This window comes from Rhinopithecus bieti, unplaced genomic scaffold (genome assembly GCF_001698545.2).
Source record: "Rhinopithecus bieti isolate Rb0 unplaced genomic scaffold, ASM169854v2 scaffold_315, whole genome shotgun sequence".
NCBI lineage: Eukaryota > Metazoa > Chordata > Mammalia > Primates > Cercopithecidae > Rhinopithecus > Rhinopithecus bieti.
The window spans coordinates 3,664,145-3,683,552 of NW_016803481.1; the positions used below are offsets into that span (position 1 = coordinate 3,664,145).

The 19,408-nt window shown below is 40.5% G+C and overlaps 2 protein-coding genes and 1 pseudogene across 5 annotated transcripts in view; 1 reads left to right on the plus strand and 2 right to left on the minus strand.

The window, feature by feature from the left end:
• Positions 1-3,993, minus strand: part of BNIP3L (BCL2 interacting protein 3 like) — a 27,114-nt gene extending 23,121 nt beyond the window's left edge. Inside the window, exon 1 of one of the 3 annotated variants that reach the window (XM_017885379.1) lies at positions 3,413-3,510. Coding sequence is in view for 1 of the 3 variants with exons in the window: in XM_017885349.1 (XP_017740838.1) it covers positions 3,664-3,760 (97 nt within the window). In the remaining 2 variants the exon portion in view is untranslated. Of the gene's footprint in view, positions 1-3,412; positions 3,511-3,663 lie in introns of those variants that run through there. The other 2 variants (XM_017885372.1, XM_017885349.1) reach the window with 2 other exon arrangements.
• A 1,380-nt stretch (positions 3,994-5,373) lies between these two features.
• Positions 5,374-7,983, plus strand: LOC108537239 (protein SDA1 homolog; annotated as a pseudogene).
• Positions 7,984-14,061: 6,078 nt separating this feature from the next.
• The window catches only part of PPP2R2A (protein phosphatase 2 regulatory subunit Balpha), an 84,430-nt gene continuing 79,083 nt past the window's right edge, over positions 14,062-19,408 (minus strand). For both annotated transcript variants that reach the window (XM_017885399.1, XM_017885407.1), the window contains one exon: positions 14,062-16,112. In XM_017885399.1, coding sequence (XP_017740888.1) covers positions 15,833-16,112 — 280 coding nt within the window. In that variant the 3' untranslated portion in view covers positions 14,062-15,832. The remainder of the gene's footprint in view (positions 16,113-19,408) is intronic.

Here is a 19,408-nt window from a genome sequence, read left to right on the forward strand (position 1 = left end):
AAAAAAAAAAAAAAAAAAAAGTTGGTCTTTTTGCAGAAGTATGTATTTACACACAAGTTACACAGGTATTCAAAACATTATGAGGCAGTGACAATCCATGAAGGCCTTAACAGCACTCTTCATAACAGGAAAGCAAGGGCATCGTGCTTGAAGACGTTTCTATTTAAAAAAAAAAAAAGTTTGTGACCAGCTTGGGCAACAAAGAGAAACTCCATTTCTACAAAAAATAAGTCAGCCAGTGACCAGCCTGGGCAATGAGGTGAAACTCCAACTCTACAAGAAATAAAATAATTAGCTGGGTGTGGGGGTGTACACCTGCAGTCCTAGCTACTTAAGAGGCTGAGGCAGGAGGATCACTTGAGCCCAGGAGGTTGAAGCTGCCATGAGCTTTGACTGCATCACTGCACTCTAGTTTGGGTGACAGAGCAAGACCCTGTCTCCAAAAAACAAACAAACAAAAAAAAAATTGAAAAGAAAAAAAGGCTATATTTCTCAATAACAAGAATTACACTACGACTTATACTACTACTTTGATTTTCCTTATTCGACCAATTGAATCTTATTCAAATATTCTTAAGGAAATTGATAGTTTTCTTAACAACAAAACAAACTGGACAACATCCTTTTGACTTGGAAGGAGTTTGGGTATTTGCCCTGTAATTTTTAATGAAAGTGAACAGTCTCTCCACAGCGGTAAAGTTAAAAAAAAAAAAAATCACAGAAATACTTCATTATTCAACTATTTCAATAATTTGCTATTGAAACTCTGCTTTGACCCCTGAACTAAAGATAAAAAATCCCAAACCCAAGAAAATCTGTACATTTCATCTGTTTTTCAGTTGTGCAACTTTACCCAACAAAGTCCTTCAACTTATCAGCAATTTGGATAGTACTAGGCGCCTGAATAAATTGTTTTGCCCAATGCCCAAAAATCACTTCAAGGAATCAATGAGGCTTCTTGTTTTGTTCAGTGCAGTGTTGTGTAATGAGCTAAAAAAACGAACAGAGTTAACAGGAAAGAGGGGAGTAATTAAATATGGCGTTATCTAAAAGCTTTTCAGAAAGCTCACCCTATCCCACGTAAAATACTTTCTATCTAGAAGATTTCCCAAAGCAACATTTTCATATCCCATGCAGGCTGAGTACTTCCACCTCTGTAAGAGCTGATGTCAACCAAGCAGAAACCGACTGGCCAAAGACATCAAACTCCTCATAGGTCTGTCAGACTCCAAGATAAACAATGACATATGGCTCAGCCCCCCCCCCCTTTTTTTTTTTTTTTTTTGAGACAGAGTCTCGTTCTGTCAGCCAGGCTGGAGCGTAGTAGCCCGATCTCGGCTCACTGCAACCTCCGCCTCCCGGATTCAAGCGATTCTCCTGCCTCAGCCTCCTGAGTAGCTGGGATTACAGGCGCCCGACAAGCCAGCTTAATTTTTGTATTTTCAGTAGAGAAGGGGTTGGTCTCTCACTATGTTGGCCAGGCTGGTCTCGAATTCCTGACCTCAAGTGATCCACCCGCTTCGGCCTCCCAAAGTGCTGGGATGACAGGTACGAGCCACCGCGCCCTGCTTGGCTCAGCCCTTGTTGTTGTTGTTGTTGTTGTTAAAGGGTCAAAGGAAGATGAAAATCCCTTAGATTTCTGTGAAATCATGTACACCTACCAAGTATCTTCACTCATAAGAAAACTGTACAATTAAGAAACAGAATACTAAAAAGAAACAGAAAGGTGGGCCACCTTTGTGAATTACGTAGAATAACACACTGACAAAATAAGACACACAGACCAGCAGGAGGTTCTGGACCACTGAAAAGAAGTCCTGAAAAGAGGCCGGGTGCGACGGCTCAAGCCTGTAATTCCAGCACTTTGGGAGGCCCAGGCGGACTAATCACGTGAGGTCAGGAGTTTGAGACCAGCCTGGCCAACATGGTGAGAGACCAACCCCCTCACTACTAAAAATTAGCCTGGGTTGGTGGGCGCCTGTAATCCCAACTACATGGTGAAACTTCGTCTCCACTAAAAATACAAAAATTAGCAGGGCGGGTGGCAGGCACCTGTAGTCCCAGCTACTCAGGAGGCCGAGGCAGAAGAATCGCTTGAATCTGGGAGGTAGAGGTTGTAGACAGAGCGAGACTCCATCTCAAAAAAAAAAAAAAAAAGCCCTGAAAAGAGCAGTAGACAGGCTGAACATGAGAACCTCTGCTTTGCTCCCAGCCAGTTGTGAACTTGGACCAAGCTCTTTACTCTAGACTTGTTTCTCTACAGGTAAACAACAGGAGGCAGTTAGCTAGCTCTGAAGTTTCTTCCCATTCTAAAATCTAAGACAGTTATGTTAAACATGGGCAATTAACTTGAAATTGCATAGGAATATGTGATACGAATAACATTTAATGACTCATACATTCATCCTAATTTACTGTGGGAAATAACATAACCATCTTACATTCTGGAATATAGGACATTTAAAGGTTTTGGGAATTAACCCATCAAAACCTGGAGCAGCAGCATCTGTCTTAAAATCTCCAAACTCCGTCGCTACCTGGTGAGGGCTGAAACTCTCTTCCCTAGAATAATCTTCAGGCCACACTGGAAGCATCTCCCTCTTAGGAAAGATATCGCATGACCTTTAAGCATCCAAGCGGTTTTGAAAAGCCTTCATCTGGCCATATGCTCGCTGCCCCCATTACCTCTTTCCCAAGAGCTGAATGAAAGAATGGTTAGGCAAGAACTCTTCCAAGAAAGCTCCCGGTTCTCACGACCAGGAACAATCTGAGGACAAGATGTCTGGGCAGCGGAATGTTATGAAAAGACCCTGGCCTGTGTTGTCCATCAGCCTTGCCCGTTAACTTCCAACTGCCCGAGTGCGTTTTTAATTCCGTTTCTTTAAATTCATGGCCCCACACTCCCTGACGTGTGCAGTCCTGGGTGGTTCAGGAGGCTGCTCTCAGGTTTACTGGGCGCACAACCTCATGGCTTTAAAAAAAAAAAATCACTTGAGCAACTTCGAGAAAGCTAATAAAAAAAAATAAAAAAGGAAAAAGGAGAAGCAAGGCACAGCCTCTCAACCCACACGTGACTGAAGCCACCCCTAGACCAGCAAATGAATTTTCCTGACAAACATGTGGCAACAAAGGAATGCTCGCTGGGGGCTCCCGAGCCCGCCAGACGCTGCCCGCCCGCGGGCCCCGCACACCTGATCCCCGACACGTCCCGCGGCAGCCGCCCGCCCCCCCGTCCCCGCGCCGTCCATCCCCCGGCGTCCGCGCACGTCCATTCCGGCCCACTGGTCCCGTCCGCGGCCGCTCCGCCGCACGCCGGCCTCTCCCCGCCCCCAGGTCCCGCCCCCGCCCCGCCCGGCTCGCGCTGCTGGAGGTGACCACGCCCAGCACCGTGGAGAGGGGAATCCAGCGCTACCTGCGCCGCTCCCGACCGCGAACCCAAACGGCGCGCCCGGCCCAAACACCCCAGGAGGCAATAGAGAGGCCCGGAGCAAGGCAGGCGCCCCTCCTCCTGACAGGTGACGGGAGCTGTCAGTCACCCGGACATCCCCGGCCTGGGCCAATGAGCTGCCTTCTCCTCCCGCCTCCCGCGCCGCGCCGGTGGCGGCGGCCGGGGCGGCTCCTCCTCCCCCATCCCCTTCACCAAGCCCTCGGCCCAGCACTCACTGTTGAGGCCGGCCGGCTGCGGCAGAGACTGGCCACTTTCCTCGCAGTTGTTGTTGTTGTTGTGCAGGGGTGGCGGCGGCTCGACTAGGTGGGACATCGTCGGACAGCTGGCAGGGCTCCGGCAGCAGCAGGACCGTCTCAGGATCCCAGGCAGCAACACAACAAGCCGAGTCCCCCGCCCCCTTTTCTGCGCCTGCGCTGTCCCTCCCCTGCCCCTGACGTCAGGGCCCGCCCAGGCCACGTGATGACAACACAACAAGCGACCTGACGGGGCAGGGGCGTTCCCCTGCGGGTCCCAGACGTGGAGACGCGCGAGTCAGGCTGACGCGCGCGCCAGGAACGAACTCTTGCGTGTGACTTGGGATGACCAGATGGGATGAGTGATGCCAATGGCACTGGGAGAGAGGATGAGAAGAAGCGGAATGAGGAAGTGCGCTCCTGTGTTAGCGCCGGTGCCTCCTCTCACACAGGCTTCACACTGCTTCATCCAGCGCTGCGCATGCAGCTGTTTTCTACCTCTTAGGACTCACTTCTGCAATAGGTGTCTTGGGGACACAAAGGAAGCCCCAAACCCAGGTGCTTCCATGTGTAAACTCCAAATAAAGCTGCTGAAACATCAACCCTCCATACGGGAAACAAGGGAAGGCCGCCCCCAAATTTAATTGTTACAGAATTTTTAAAATGTCGATTACAAACACACCATCATTGTAAAAAAAGAAAGAAAGAAGAAAGGGAAAGAAATAAAAAAGAAAAAGAAAAATTCAGGAAAAACAGAAGAAAGCAATCACCCAAATCCCATCGACTAATCGATTTCTGGGACATGACGTGGGAAGCCGTTTATCCTGTACGTGGATGACATTTAACTATTTTCCTGAGCACACCTCCTACTTCACGTCTCCATGTCTTCGCCCTGTCTCCTTGGTTTGATTTATGAGTCACATATGTTTCTCTCAATCTCTGACTTGTCTTTTAATTTTTTTTTCACTGTGTAGAAGTGTAAGGTTTTCATGTAATCAGATTTATCATTCTTACATGACTTGGGGAGACTTTCGCACCAAGATTATTAATCTATAATTCCCCTATAACTTTTTCTAATTTTCTTATAGGCTTAAATTTACATTTAGAGCTCTAATCCATCTGAAATTTATTTTCCATATGCTGTAAATGATTTAAATTCAATTATTCTCAATTTTGTAGCCCATTGACCCAATAATATTAATTTTAAGCCATCCTTTCTACCCTGATTTGAAATTGTACCTTTGTCACTCTCTGAATGTCCACAAAATTGTGAGTCTGTTTCAGGGCTATCTACAATACCTCTGTTAGATAACTATTAAAGTTTCTCTTCATTTGTCTTTTTCAGATGTTGATGACTAGTTACTCTTCAGATGAGCTTAAAAATGGACTTGTCCAAAATTGACCATGTGTTGGTAATTATTGAAGCTATGTAATACATTAAAGTATTCTTCTAATTTTTTAATATATTTGAAAAATTCCATGCTAAAAGATTTTTTCTAAGGATTGATTTGTCAAATCCCTTTGCAAATTATTTTAAGATTTTGGTCAGAAATGAAATCTATTAATAGATTGAGTGCTGTTTTCAGTCATACCTGGAAGCAGGAGTTCGAGCCTCAGCTGGTAGGGATTGGCGGCTGCTGGCCATCTGAGTTTTTTAAAAATTGCTTGCCGTGAAGCCAGTCTGCAGCCAAAATGTCCAGCAGAAACAACAACAGGCTGCCCAGCAACCTGCCGCAGTTACAGAATCAGATCAAGCGAGACCCACCGCCCTACATTGAGGAGTTTCTACAGCAGTATAATCACTACACATCCAATGTGGAGATTTTCAGATTGCAACCAAATAAACCCAGCAAAGAACTAGCAGAACTGGTGATGTTTATGGCACAGAACATCCTAGATATGTGCATCTGAATAATAGGAGAGAAAGAAACGTCAGAAGAGCCTTTGCTTTGTTACAGATTAGTCTCTGCTATGCAGGGTATCTAAGTAATTTTCCTCAAGTGGTGAAAGATCTTCTGTCCTGTAATCATACCGTATTGGATCCAGATCTTCAAATGACATTTTGCAAAGCTTTAGTCTTGCTGATAAATAAGAATCTCATCAATCTATCAAGCCTGCCAGAGTTCTTCTTTGAACTTCTATGTTGCCATGATAAGCTTCTACAAAAGACTTTATACACACATATCGTGACTGATATCAAGAATATAAACACAAAACGCAAGAATAAAGTGGATGTAGTGTTGCATGTTAAGAGATAGCAATGCAACCACAGCCAAGATGTCTTTAGCTGTTATGACTGAACTCTACAGAAGGAACATCTGGAATGATACCAAAACTGTCAATGTTATCACAACTGCATGTTTTTCTAAGGTCACCAAGATATTAGTTACTGCTATGACATTCTTTCTTGGGAAAGATGAAGATGAAAAACAGGACAGTGACTCCGAATCTGAGGATGACGGACCAACAGCAAGAGACCTGCTAGCGTAATATGCTACAGGGAAGAAAAGTTCCCAAAACAAGAAAACGTTGGAAAAGGCAATAAAAGTGCTCAAGAAACAAAATAAAAAAAACCAGAGGTGTTTAACTTTTTAGCTATTCACTTGATTCATGATCCCCAAGATTTTGCAGAAAAACTACTAAAGCAGCTTGAATGCCATAAGGAGAGGTTGGTAGTGAAGATGATGCTCATGAACCTCATCTCCAGGTTGGTGGGAATTCATGAGCTCTTCCTCTTCAATTTCTGTCACTTTTTGCAAAGGTTTCTGTAGCCCACCAAAGAGAAGTAACAAAGATCCTTCTGTTTGCTGCACAAGCATCTTATCACCTAGTACACCCAGCGATTATTCAGTCATTGCTTATGACTGTGGCCAACAATTTTGTTACTGACAAGAACTCTGGAGAAGCCAAGACAGTAGGAATCAATGCTATAAAAGAGATAACAGCTCAGTGTCCTCTGGCCATGACTGAAGAGCTTCTCCAAGACCTGGCCTGGCTCAGTATAAACCACACAAGAATAAGAATGTAATGATGTCTGGTAGAACTTTGATTCAGCTCTTCCGAACACTGAATCCTCAGATGCTGCAGAAGAAAATCTGGGGTAAGCCTACAGAAGCCTCCGTAGAAGCAAGAGTACAATAATATGGAGAATTAGATGCTAAAGATTACATTCCAGGAGCAGAAGTTCTGGAAGTTGAGAAAGAGGAGAATGCTGAAAATGATGAAGATGGATGGGAAAGTACCAGTCTCAGTGAGGAGGAGGATGCCGATGGCGAATGGGTTGATGTTCAGCACTCTTCTGATGAAGAACAGCAAGAAATTTCCAAGAAGCTGAACAGCATGCCCATGGAGGAGCAGAAAGCCAAAGCAGCAGCCATCAGCACCAGTCAAGTTTTAAGTCAGGAAGACTTCCAGAAAATCCGCATTGCCCAAATGAGAAAAGAACTTGACGCTGGCCCCTGAGAAATCCCAGAAGAGGAAATATATTGAAATCGACAGTGATGAAGAGCCCAGGGGTGAATTACTTTCTCTTCGGGACGTTGAATGCCTTCATAAAAAGCCAAAGTCTAACAAAGAGACAAGAATAGCAACTGCAATGTCTGGAAAGACAGACTGAAAAGAATTTGTGAGGAAGAAAACCAAAATGAATCCATTTTCCAGTTCAGAAAATAAAGAGAAGAAAAAACAGAAGAACTTTATGATGATGCGATATAGCCAGAATGTCTGGTCAAACAATAAGCATTCCTTCCGAGAAAAACAGTTGGCGCTGCGAGATGCACTTTTGAAAAAGAGAAAAAGAATGAAGAAACTTCCCAGAAAGTTTTCCATTCCAAGAAGAATGCTAATTTGTGTCATTACTCTGAAAATTTATTATTCATGCAGAAGTATTGAGTGCCTATTGTCCCTGTGGATACAAAATGAATGAGTTGTAACTACCCCTTCACTCAAGGCTTGACAGCTTAGTTGTGGGGGTGAACACATGTGTATTTACAGTGCAGTGTAAATAGTTCTCTAGTAGAGGTAGGTCCATATTTCTATGCAGTCACTGAGGCCTTATGGACTAACTCTGTGGGGATGAGGGTTATATATTCCTGTAAAACAAAACAAAACAGGACAATTGTTAACAAGAGTAAGAGGTTCTTACTTGTATGTAGGCTTACCTGCTGAAAACAGGCCCCTGCTGTACAGATTTTGGGTACATAATTTAGCTCTTTTAGTCAATTCAAGAGATTTAAATGACCCCTCTTTTTTTTCTTTTGGAATGCCATTTAAAGGCTTTTTGGTTAATACCTCATTTTTTGGAATGTATTTAGTTCATCATTTGAGACGACTTCATACTGGTTTCCTCAACCTTCCTTCACCCTGTATTATTTTCAGCCCACTGTTTACCTTGTCTCAATAAAAGGTTTCTAATGCCAAATAAAAAAATAAAAATATTGAGGGGATTATTGACATATTTATAGAATTGTTTTCCCAGTCAGGACTACGAGATCCCACTTTGTTCTATTTTCCTTTTAGGTGCTCCTTTTAAAAGGTTTTAAACTTTCAAAAAAAAGTTTTTTATTAATCATATGCTATTTTATTTTATTTTATTTTATTTTTTTGAGACAAGGTCTCACGCTATCACCCAGGCTGGAGTGCAGTGGTACAATCACGGCTCACTGCAGCCTTAGCCTCTGGGGCTCAAGTGATTGTCCCACTTCAGCTTTCCCAGTTGGTGGAACTACAGGTGCTTGCCATCATGTCCAGCTATTTTTTTGTATTTTTTTGTAGAGACAGAGTCTTCCTGTGTTGCTCAGGCAAGTCCCAAACTCCTGGTCTTATGGGATCCTCCTGCTTCAGCCTCCCAAACTGCTGAGCCACCTCGCCCAGCTTACTATACTCATTTTACTGAAAATAGTTAGGTTTCCTTTTCTCTGGTCTTACGTAGATGACATTGAAATTACTTTCTTTAAGGAGATGTTGTAATTCCCTATGGAAACATTGGGGCCTGGTGCTTTTAGGAAGATTATCTCTTGTTTCTATAGGATGTTATCTTTATTTCTTATTTTATGTTGTTTGTCCTCGGTTTTTTTCTTGATTATATTACCTAATCATTTATTTTATTGACTCTTAAATTGAATTCCTGCTTCCTAGTTGTATTATTCCTAATTCTTGTTTTTTAACAGCCCCATTGAAATATAATTCACATACTATACAATTCATCCACTTAAAGTTCAATTCAATTTTTTTTTATATATTCAGAGTTATGTAACCATCACAGTCTAACTTTGGAATGCTTTTGTCACACTGCCCCCCACCCCCCAATGAAACCCTGTACTCGCTGCAGTCACCCTCATCCTTTCCTAGCTTCTTATATCTTTGATAGTTATTTCATTCTTTATTAATTTGCGTATTTAAGAATTTTTCCCTGGTCAGATTTGGTTTTTGTACCATTTCTAGTTTGGGATTTTTTTTTTTAAGGTGTTCTCTGGGGCCTAACTTATGATTCTTTCTGGTGACTATTCCATATTTGAAAAGAAGGTGTAGTTTGTGTTCACAAAATCAGGTTTGATGTATCTATTGGAACCACCTTAATGTCATTTAAGTTTTCATATAGTTGATTATTTTCCTCCCTTTACATGTCATGGATTTCAAGAGGTAAATTAATATCTCCTACTCCTGTTTCTTTCTTCTTGTATCTTCATTCCTTATAGTTGATGCACAGATATTCATAACTATCCCTGTTTATCACTATAAAGTGGTCATAATTTTGTCCTCAGTTCAATCTCAATACTAAGATCATGGTTTGGGTTTTTACTACTATTACTGTTGCTTAGTTGTATTTGCCTGATGAAATTTTAATTTTTGTTCAGTTAATTACCTTTATATATTTATATAATCCTCCCTAATCCTTCTTTTCCTTAGTTTCTTTTAATGCCCAGCAAGGAACAGTAATGAAATTAGTATAATTCCTCTTCTTCCACCTTTACCTCTACTACCCATTTTTTAGGTGATCATATCCTTCTTTTTTTTTTTTTTTTTTTTTGATAGGTTCTCACTCTGTCACCCAGGCTGGAGTGCAGTGGCAGGATCCCAGCTCACTGCGACCTCTACCTCCTGGGTTCAAGCGATTCTTGTGCCTCAGCCTGAGTAGCTGGGATTACAGGTATGTACCACCATGCCCAGCTTTTTTGTATTTTTAGTAATAAAGACGGGGTCTCACTATGTTGGCCAGGCTGGTCTTAACTCCCGACCTCACGTGATACACCTACCTTGGCCTCCCCCAGTGTTGGGCTTACAGACATGAGCCACCATGCCCAGCTGATATCCCCACTTAATATTTACTTTTCTCATTTTAGATAGTTGTACTTCTCTTACTTGATTGTGGCAATAGCTACTGGATACAATTTCTTGATTTATTAAGATGATTAATTTTGATAATAAATAAGGTAATATACTTGCCCTACCAATTATTTATTTGTTTGTTTAGAGACAGAGTCTTGTTCTGTTGCCCAGGCTGGAGTGCAGTGGCATTCGAGACCAGCCTGGGCAACATGGTGAAACACCAACTCTACAAAAAATACAAAAGGGCGTGGTGGTGCACGTCTGTAGTCCCAGCTACCCGGGAGGCTGAGGTGGGAGGACCACCTGAGCTCAGGGTTTAAGGTGGCAGTGAACTGTGATCGCACCACTGCCTACTGCCCTTCAGTTTGGGTGATGGAGTAAGACTGTCTCAAAAATAAAATAAAATAAAATAAAAATAAAAGAAAATAAAAAGAAAACAGAAACAATGCTGTGCTCTGCAATATGTTTTACAATAATTATATTAAACTTTTGAACATTGATTCCATAATACCACATCCAATTACAAGTAGTTTTGCCTGGTTTGGTCATAATTTTAAAGCAAAAGAGGAGGCACAAACTCAAATGGTTACAGAAGGAAGGGGAGTTAGTGTAGTTGAGTGGAGGAGTGACTGTTGAGAGGCAGTCATCCAATGACCAGATAAACTTGTGTACAAATAGGTCAGCACTTGGCTGCCAGTGGACAGAAAGAAGTAAGGATGAGAGGAGGGAAGGGGAGAGGAGGAGGGAGAAGTTTCTATTTTCTAGGCTGGGCACAGTGGTGGCTCATGCCTCTAATCCCAGCATTTTGGGAGGTGGACACGGGAGGATCGCTTGAGCCCAGGAATTCAAGCTTAGCTTGGGCAACATCTCTACAAAAACTTTTTTAAAAAGTTAGCTGGGCATGGTAGCAGGTACCTATGGTCCCAGCTACTTGGGAGGCTGAGATGAGAGGACTGGGCCCAAGACGTTGAGGCTGCAGTGAGCCATGATCAGGACCACTGCATTACAGCCTGGGTGACAGAGTGAGACCCTGGCTCAAAAAGCAATTATCATTATTGTATTTTCTTAAACTCACAGGATTCCTAGTATGGCAGTCCAGCACATCCTAACCACTTTGCTCTGTGTTACTTAACAACTGTATTACCTGATCAGTGAACCTTTTTAGGCATTGGTAAGTTGTGTTGGGCAACAAAAGTTTGATATAGATTTGGACTAACAAATTTACATTTTCAAAGATACTGTAAGAAAGCAAAATGGTGTTTGACAAACTCAAATTATGATGCTTCATTCTGTTAACTGCTGGGCAATCGATTTAGTGAATAGAGCAGAAATACATTTCAATTCTGAAAAGAGAAAAATGTTCTCCTTACAGAGTGACTCAGTGATGTGACCTTTGATAGAATGGTATTTAATAATTTGTCACTAGCAAATTCTACCAAACACTGAAGGAAGAAATTATACCAATTTTGTCCATATTCTTCAATAATACAGGAGAGGAAAATTCATTTTATGAGATCAGCGTTACACTAGACAGTGACATTAAAATATAAAAAAATTGTAGATCAGTATCCTTCATGAACATGGATGCAAACTACTCAACAAAACACTTGCAAAATACAAAACTTAGCTGGACGTACCCAGATGCCAACTGTGATGTCATTACTTATGTTGTACTACTTTATTGTATATTGTATGACTTTATTGTAGTACAATGTAAGTAATGACTTTACAGTTGGCATTTGTGTTCCCCTCCATCATTGATTTCTCAAATATTTACTCGAGGGTCATAGTGAACAGTGGTTTGGGGCACACAATATCCTGTATTTGGTCCCTGATTTTCTTTTTAATAATGAAGCTCTTCCAGTACAGAAAGACTCCCGTTTATACATTCTTAAAAACACCCCATCATTGCTGCTCAAAACTTAACGATCACCCCCTAGTGGTTTCTTAAAATATATTTCTTAAAATACATCTTTTATTTGTAGAGATGGGGTCTTGGTTTGTTGCCCAGGCTGGTCTCAAGTGATCCTCCCACCTCAGCCTCCCAAAGTGCTGGGATTACAGGCATGAGCCAATGCTCCCCACCATTGCCCTCTAGTGGGAAAGTCCTCGAAGAACTTGTTGCTATTCAGATTACAAAGGAGCATGAGTAGAACATTTGAAAAAACACTGAACATTGAAAAATACTAGCTTTTCCCCTTATGCCAGTTTGCCAAATTCCTTTTAGAGGAAACAGCTTTGTAGTGCCTTCTCTTTGATACACTGAGCCAGCAAGAGACTTATTAACGTTAAGCCTGTAAAGTGGGTGTTTCTTCATTCTAATACAGAGGTAAGAGGTTCCAGTCTAATACCACTATGGAATAAAATGTTGAGACAATCTCAGTTACAAACAGTGTCTTTGGCATCTGAGAACACCTCAAGACTGCAGAATCGCTAAGCATTTGATTAATACTAAATGAGTTGTAATGTTTTGACCTCACGCATAATTACAAAATGAAGCAGGGTCATTTTCAAGGCTTTTTTGGGGCAAGAGGAGGTGCGTCAAACCCCCTTTTTAACCACGTTAAGACATACACACAGAGCTTAAACTATCACCATCTGAACAGATACTAAAATACAGGTGCTCTCAAATGCACAAGTAAACTGACTTGATTCTTGACTATGCTGCATATGGCTATCTTTTCCATCTTTTGGGCCGGGGGGGGGGAGATGGGTTTGTTCTTCTGGAAGTGCACAATACTATCTACATTTGAATTTATGTGTGGTAAAGATGCTCAAGCAATATTCCCTTAGAAGGGTTTAAATATCACTAAAAATTCTTTAACAGTACTGCATAGCTTTCCTATGTGCAACTTCTTAATTAGCACCTTACTCAAAAAAATAGTCACACATTGAATCAAAGAAGCTGCTTTCCTATCTCTGGCTTGCTGTAGACATTCCTCTAACCAGAATAACTCACATTTAAGGTTTTAAAATTCTCTTCATTTTGAAAGGAAAAGAGTGCATGGATGCATTTTTGAGACGGTGTCCTGTTGTGTCGCCCAGGCTGGAGTGCAGTCACGCAATCCCCGCTCACTGCAACCTCTGCCTCCCGGGTTCAAGCCAATTCTCCTGCCTCATCTTCCGGAGTAGCTGGGATTAGACACGTGCTACCATCCGGCTGATTTTTGTATTTTTAGTAGAGACAGGGTTTCACCATGTTGGCCAGGCTGGTCTTGAACTCCTGACCTCAGGTGATTCACCCACCTTGGCCTCCCAAAGTGTTGGGATTACAGGTGTGAGCCACCACGCCAGACTGGACGCTTTTTTTTTTTAAATCCCAAGAGACGGAGGGCTGCACAGAAGCTTACCATCCACCAGTTAATGGTTGCATAAACATGTATTTAGACAGGTTTATAAAATAGTTCTTCTTATTGCCCAGCCACTAAGTAAAGATCAAAAGAGGTTAATAGAATGAAAGTCCTTTTCCTACCACAATCTCTCCTAAAAGGTTAAGAGATGGAGTATGTGCATGTATATTAGTGGCAAGAGAATAGGAAATACAAGCAACTTGACAAGACTAAGTTTATTCTAAGTATAATTTTATTAATAAAAGATTAACCATGGCCATGTAAAATGAGTGGCTGGGCTTAGAGTTTGCTACACCAATGAGATTAAAAAATTAATACTTGAGAATGTTAACAATAATTTATAATAGCATTCCTTGATAGAGGCATTTTATTTTTAGCAATTATTTCTCTTAAATATATAAACTAATCCTTAGTGTCATGGAGGAGAATCATCATAGCTACTGATCAATCAAAAAAGAATTTCTGAGAGCTGTTTAGTGGTGTTATCTCAAGACATACAACCAAACTGTAGGAAAATCTCCCAAAAAAGATCTGGAAAACTGTCCAGTCACAACACAGGAAGTATATCACTGTTGGACACTTGTGGCAGGGGAATATCCCACTTGCAAGTCAAGTGTGAAGAATAAATAACACAAATTAAGAATGTACCCAAGATCCCCAAATAAATTAGTAGAAGTGCCATTAAGAATTATCAGACATAGAATGTGTTCAAATACAAATTTGTTAAATCCAAGAGATACAGTAATTTTATTACATAAAATTTCTCCTGTGTGCTAAAAATGCTAACTTACAAGACATAATATTTGTAATAGAGGGAATCACGGTCGGCTCGTTGAATTCTTTTTCATTATTGTAGAACAATAGGTAGTGGACATAGAAGCACTCAGAGTCCTCTGAAATTCAAGGTTGTTACATTACGTTCAACCAAAATAAAACTACCATTCTCTAATAATATAAATGCCTGTTCATTTCACCTTTCAAAAATAAAGTCCATTTCTTCTCCATTAAAGCTTCTGCAAGACTGACAAAGGTACATTCTACCTATTAAAAATAGGGGCACTCTTCATCTTTGGATAATGTATCACTGCTTAGGGAAAATGTACTCATATACAGATTTTTGAGGCAGCTGTTGGAGTTCATTAAGCACTTTTGAATGCTGTACCTTTAAAATTTGTCTTTAATATAGCTTTGGAAAACCAAAATAGAAGAAAATATCTATGGTAAAGTATATTTCATTCTGATTTGATAGCAGTAAAATACAAAAAAAGTATTTAGTGCATTGTCGTCACTTGATGTTAGTTTTCTGCTATTTTATATGACTGAATGACAAAAAAAGTTCTAACTTGTTAAAAATGTTGTATAAGTCTTTGACTAGTAAGGCAAAAATGAAATTAAGCACTGTAAAAGTAGAAATTAAGTTCTACAAATTTGGTTCCCATTTACAACAATTTCATTAACAGATAATGAGTTAAATAGAGATACAACGTATCCAATACCCTCATGATGATGGTAAAAAGAAAAAAAAACTAGTAGCATTTATAGATTGTGAAATCCTTAATAAAACCAATATATATTCAAAATATGTTCATAGAGAACCAATACCTCTCCTCCTGCATGTAAAAGAACACTTGTTAAAATAATTAACAAAATACCAATAAAACAATGAAAACCCATTTTGTTTCACTGTGCCCAAAGATATGACACAAAATATTGGCTACAAGAGGTAGGTTAAAAGAAAAGAAAACCAGATTCTCCATTCTTTGTCACTTTTATTCAGTAGTAGGTTTTTTTTTTTCCTTATTTTCAGTGCCAGACACGGCGAGGAGTGATTACAGCCAACTGTTATTAAAACATTTGTTCGCAACATATACCCCCTTTATACCACTGACCCCAAACTGACTCATTTTGTGTGCTTTCATTCTTTCTTTTTTTAATATACCACCACCAAGACCGGGTGGAGGGGGCAAGGGTAAGAGAGATGAAGGGGAGGAGTCCAGGAGGCCAGAAGAGGAGGAATGCTACAAGCCACAGTAAGAATGAGCTGTATTTAATTTAAAAAAGGGGGGAAGGGGTGTACCCCACAAATGATACAGTAATGAGGATACACAATTAAATCCCATAGCATGACTGAAGGCTTTCACTGTGTTTGACGTCATCACAATGGAAGGCATAAAAAGTGGAGTAAATCAATGTTGATACAGTCCAATCTAGTCCATTAGGCAAGATGGTGCAAGAAGTCATTTAAATTAAAAGTGCCCTACCCTTACCTAAATGGCTAGCAGACATGGAGAACACCACAGTGATGAATCCACAGAGCTTTCTCCATGTAGCTATAACAATGTGTTGTCGAATGGCACACTGTCAAACACTGGAAAGGGGCGCCACAATGGACCTCTCTCTTTTATAGGAACGAATGCTAGATTCAACTATCTCAACTAAGCAGGAAGTGGGTTCTTCTGCTAGGAATGCCAACCCTAATTCACTTTGTCTTGAAATATATACAGATTGTTTGTAGTAGCTACGGCAATGATATTTTCCTTGGGGTGCCAGGCTGTGTGCAGGATTTTCTTATTGAAGTCTAGGCTGTCAACACTTATTTCATCTTTCTTTCGCTTGCCACTTGCACAGACTTTGCGAGGCTTCAGAACCGTGCGAGGCTTATTGTTTTCCCGTGATGCTTCTAGGGTGATGTCTCGCTTTGTGTTTCTGTCAAACATTCTGAAGAAATTATTGTAAGATCCAGTCATGACAACGCTGTGAAAATAGACAGTACACTCAGTCAAACAAGCAGAACAAGAAATTGTTTTTAAGTAAAATTATTCAGTGATTAAACCATAGGAAACAGCTACTTCAAGCAGATTTAAACTAAGGGACAGGGCTGTTGACATCAACTCAATCACTAGAATAAACCAGAAATATGGTACTAATTAACTGAGTTTTCTGCTGCTTATTCCTTTTCATGGCTACCAAAACTATCACCAAAGTTGACAGCATCCTCAAGTAAAACTTCTTAGTAGTGCAGAATTATCTTGGTTGAATAGTTTTGCAATTACAGGTTATGTGATCAACCAGGCCAGGCAGCTTCTCAAAGGAGCAACTATCTGTGGAACTCACAGGTTCTAAAATGAAAGAACCCCGCATGAAGTAGCTGTAGCTGTTCACAAGAAACCAATGCTTTATCTTATGATTTACATTTTTTGGGTCAGGCACGGTGGCTCATGCCTGTAATCCCAGCACTTTGGGAGGCGGAGGTGGGTGGATCACGAGGTCAGGAGATTTGAGACCATCCTGGCTAACAGTGAAACCCTGCCTCTACTAAAAATACAAAAAAAGTAGCTGGGCGTGGTGGTGGGTGCCTGTAGTCCCAGCTATTCGGGAGGCTGAGGCAGGAGAATGGTGTGAACCCGGGAGGCAGAGCTTGCAGTGAGCGGAGATCGCACCACTGCACTCCAGCCTGGGCGACAGAGCGAGACTCCGTCTCAAAACAAGATGACGACGACAAAAAAATACAAAAATTAGCTGGGCGTGGTGGCACGTGCCTGTAGTCCCAGCTACTCAGGAGGCTGAGGCCAGAGAATCGCTTGAACCTGGGAGGCAGAGATGCAGTGAGCCAAGATTGCACCACTGCACTCCAGCCTGGGTGAGAGTGAGACAGTGTCTCATAAATAAATAAATAAACAATTATCTTCTCAGGGTGTTGTCTGGTTCAGATAATCACATTTAATAAATGCTTATAATCTGCTCCTGAGAAGTGGTACATAATATGTGTGTGTGTGTGTGTGTTTGTGTATGTATGTATTTTTTTGAGACAGGGTTTCACTCTGTCACCCAGGTTGGAATGTGGTGGCACAATCACAGCTCACCACAACCGCAACCTAGACCTCCTGGGCTCAAGCAGTCCTTGCACTTCAGTCTCCTGAGTAGCTGTGACTACAGGCACATGCTACCATGTCCAGATAATTTTTAAATATTTTGTAGAGATAGGGTCTTGCTACATTGCCCAGGCTGTAATATTTTATTAACAGAACATCATTTTACTTTTACCACTAAAAACATTTTAAGCAAGTATTTGTAAAAGTATCAGTTTAAAGGGGTGGCAAAACTTTTAAGCTGCCCAAGACACTTCCCTGTCAGTTCTATTTGCCACCCATTACTGCTCGACATTTATTAAGTATCCTCACAAATAAAACTTCCTAAGTTTGAAGCTCTTAATAATTTGGAAAGGGTCTGCTACCACTGCTTATCACATGGTTCAAATTATTATTGTAAATAAGGATTACAGGATACTGGGGAATTGTTCAAAGTAATACTTACAGACAAAGATCACCTACTGAGTACAAATGATTATCTATTTAGTAATGTCAATTCCCAAAGAACACTTGACAACAACTTTAATCAAACTCAAGGTAATGCATGCCCCTGAAGATAAAACTGTATTTCTTTAAAAATGGCTCATGTAATTTAGATTGACATCCCCATATCATCTGAGTTTGTGTGTTTTAATGGATTAGGACATTTAGTCTGTGGCTATTTGAAACTTTAAAAAGGTATCATTAGGTCAGCATTTCTGTGGTCTTCCTGCCAAAAATGTATAGCTTGAATCTAATAACGAGGAAACATTCTATAAAATAATTGGCCTGTGTTCTTCAAAATGCCAAGGTCACGAAAGACAAGGAGAGACTGAGGAACTGTTTCAGAATAAAGGAGCCTAACAAGAGATGACAACTAAATGTTGGATACTGAACCAGACTGACCCTGTTCTGTGCCATAAAGAACACAGTTACAGTAACTGGTGAATTTTAGTGGGTCTGTGGATTAGATGGCAGTACTGCATCGCTGTGAATGTTGCTTTGGATGCTGCACTATGTTGGAAAAGTGTTTTTGTCAGGAAATATTCAAGAATTTAGGGTTATGGGCATCACATCTAGAGTAAATGGGGTAAATTCCCATGTGGCACACAAGTTGTGTGTGTGAGCACGTGCGCATGTACCTATGTGGACAAACATAGCTATAAACAAACAGAGGATAGACCACGTGATACAGCAAACAGCAACAGGGGAACTTGGGTCAAGGCTGGCCAAGAGTTCTTTGTGTTATTCTAACAAATTTTCTCTAAGTTTGAATAATTAAAAAAATTTTTTTAATATTAAGGAAAACAAATAGTTTCTTTCTGATAATATAACATACAACTGCTAATTATCTGCTTAAACAATACAAGGAAGAACTAGTTGTAGCTGTGCGCCACACCCTAGTTCAGTATCTCTTTACTCTTCAAATTTGTTAATCTTTTTTTTTCTTCTTCCTTTTCCTTCTTTCTTCTTCCCTTTCCTTCTTTCTTGATGCCTCAGGTTTAGTAGTGGCACTCAAAGGCAATGTTTGCTACCAATAGAGCTCTACTAGTTTACTAGTAGTAATAGTTTACTAGTCCTCTCATCATGTCACAAATCAGGTAATTTTAAAAGCCAGATGAAAGAAGACATTCTGTAAGTTCTATTATCCTTTGTAACACGTAACACCATGAAATCAGAATCATATTAAGCTCTGTGATAAAACTGTTAAAGTATCTCTAATTACTGTAAATGTCAGTTTAATTCCAAAAATTATGTTTTACTACTTTCTGTTCTACTGGAACATAGTGGCAAATAAACAGACAACTGAAAGACTCAAAGACTGACTTTATCTTTAAATAACGGTAACATTTTACTAAAAATGAATACTAAAAGGAATTACACTACAGCAAAACTGGAAATTACAAAAAGCAAAGGATAACTACTCCTAATATTTTAACCATATATATTATGGTTAACATCATACATAAGATACATATGAAAGACCACTTCTATGAGGTATTAATGTAGCATCTGGAAAACCTGGTGTCTCTAACAATTCAAATGAATTATCTGCCGCCTGAATGATTCTAAAACAGTTTAATGGTAGAATAACAACCAAGCTGAAGCTTCACTGTTTTAATGGTTAGCATGTCAGAAATGTGATCTGGTTCATAAAAGAAAATTCTAGACATTTAAATAATTTAGATTACCTAGAATTTG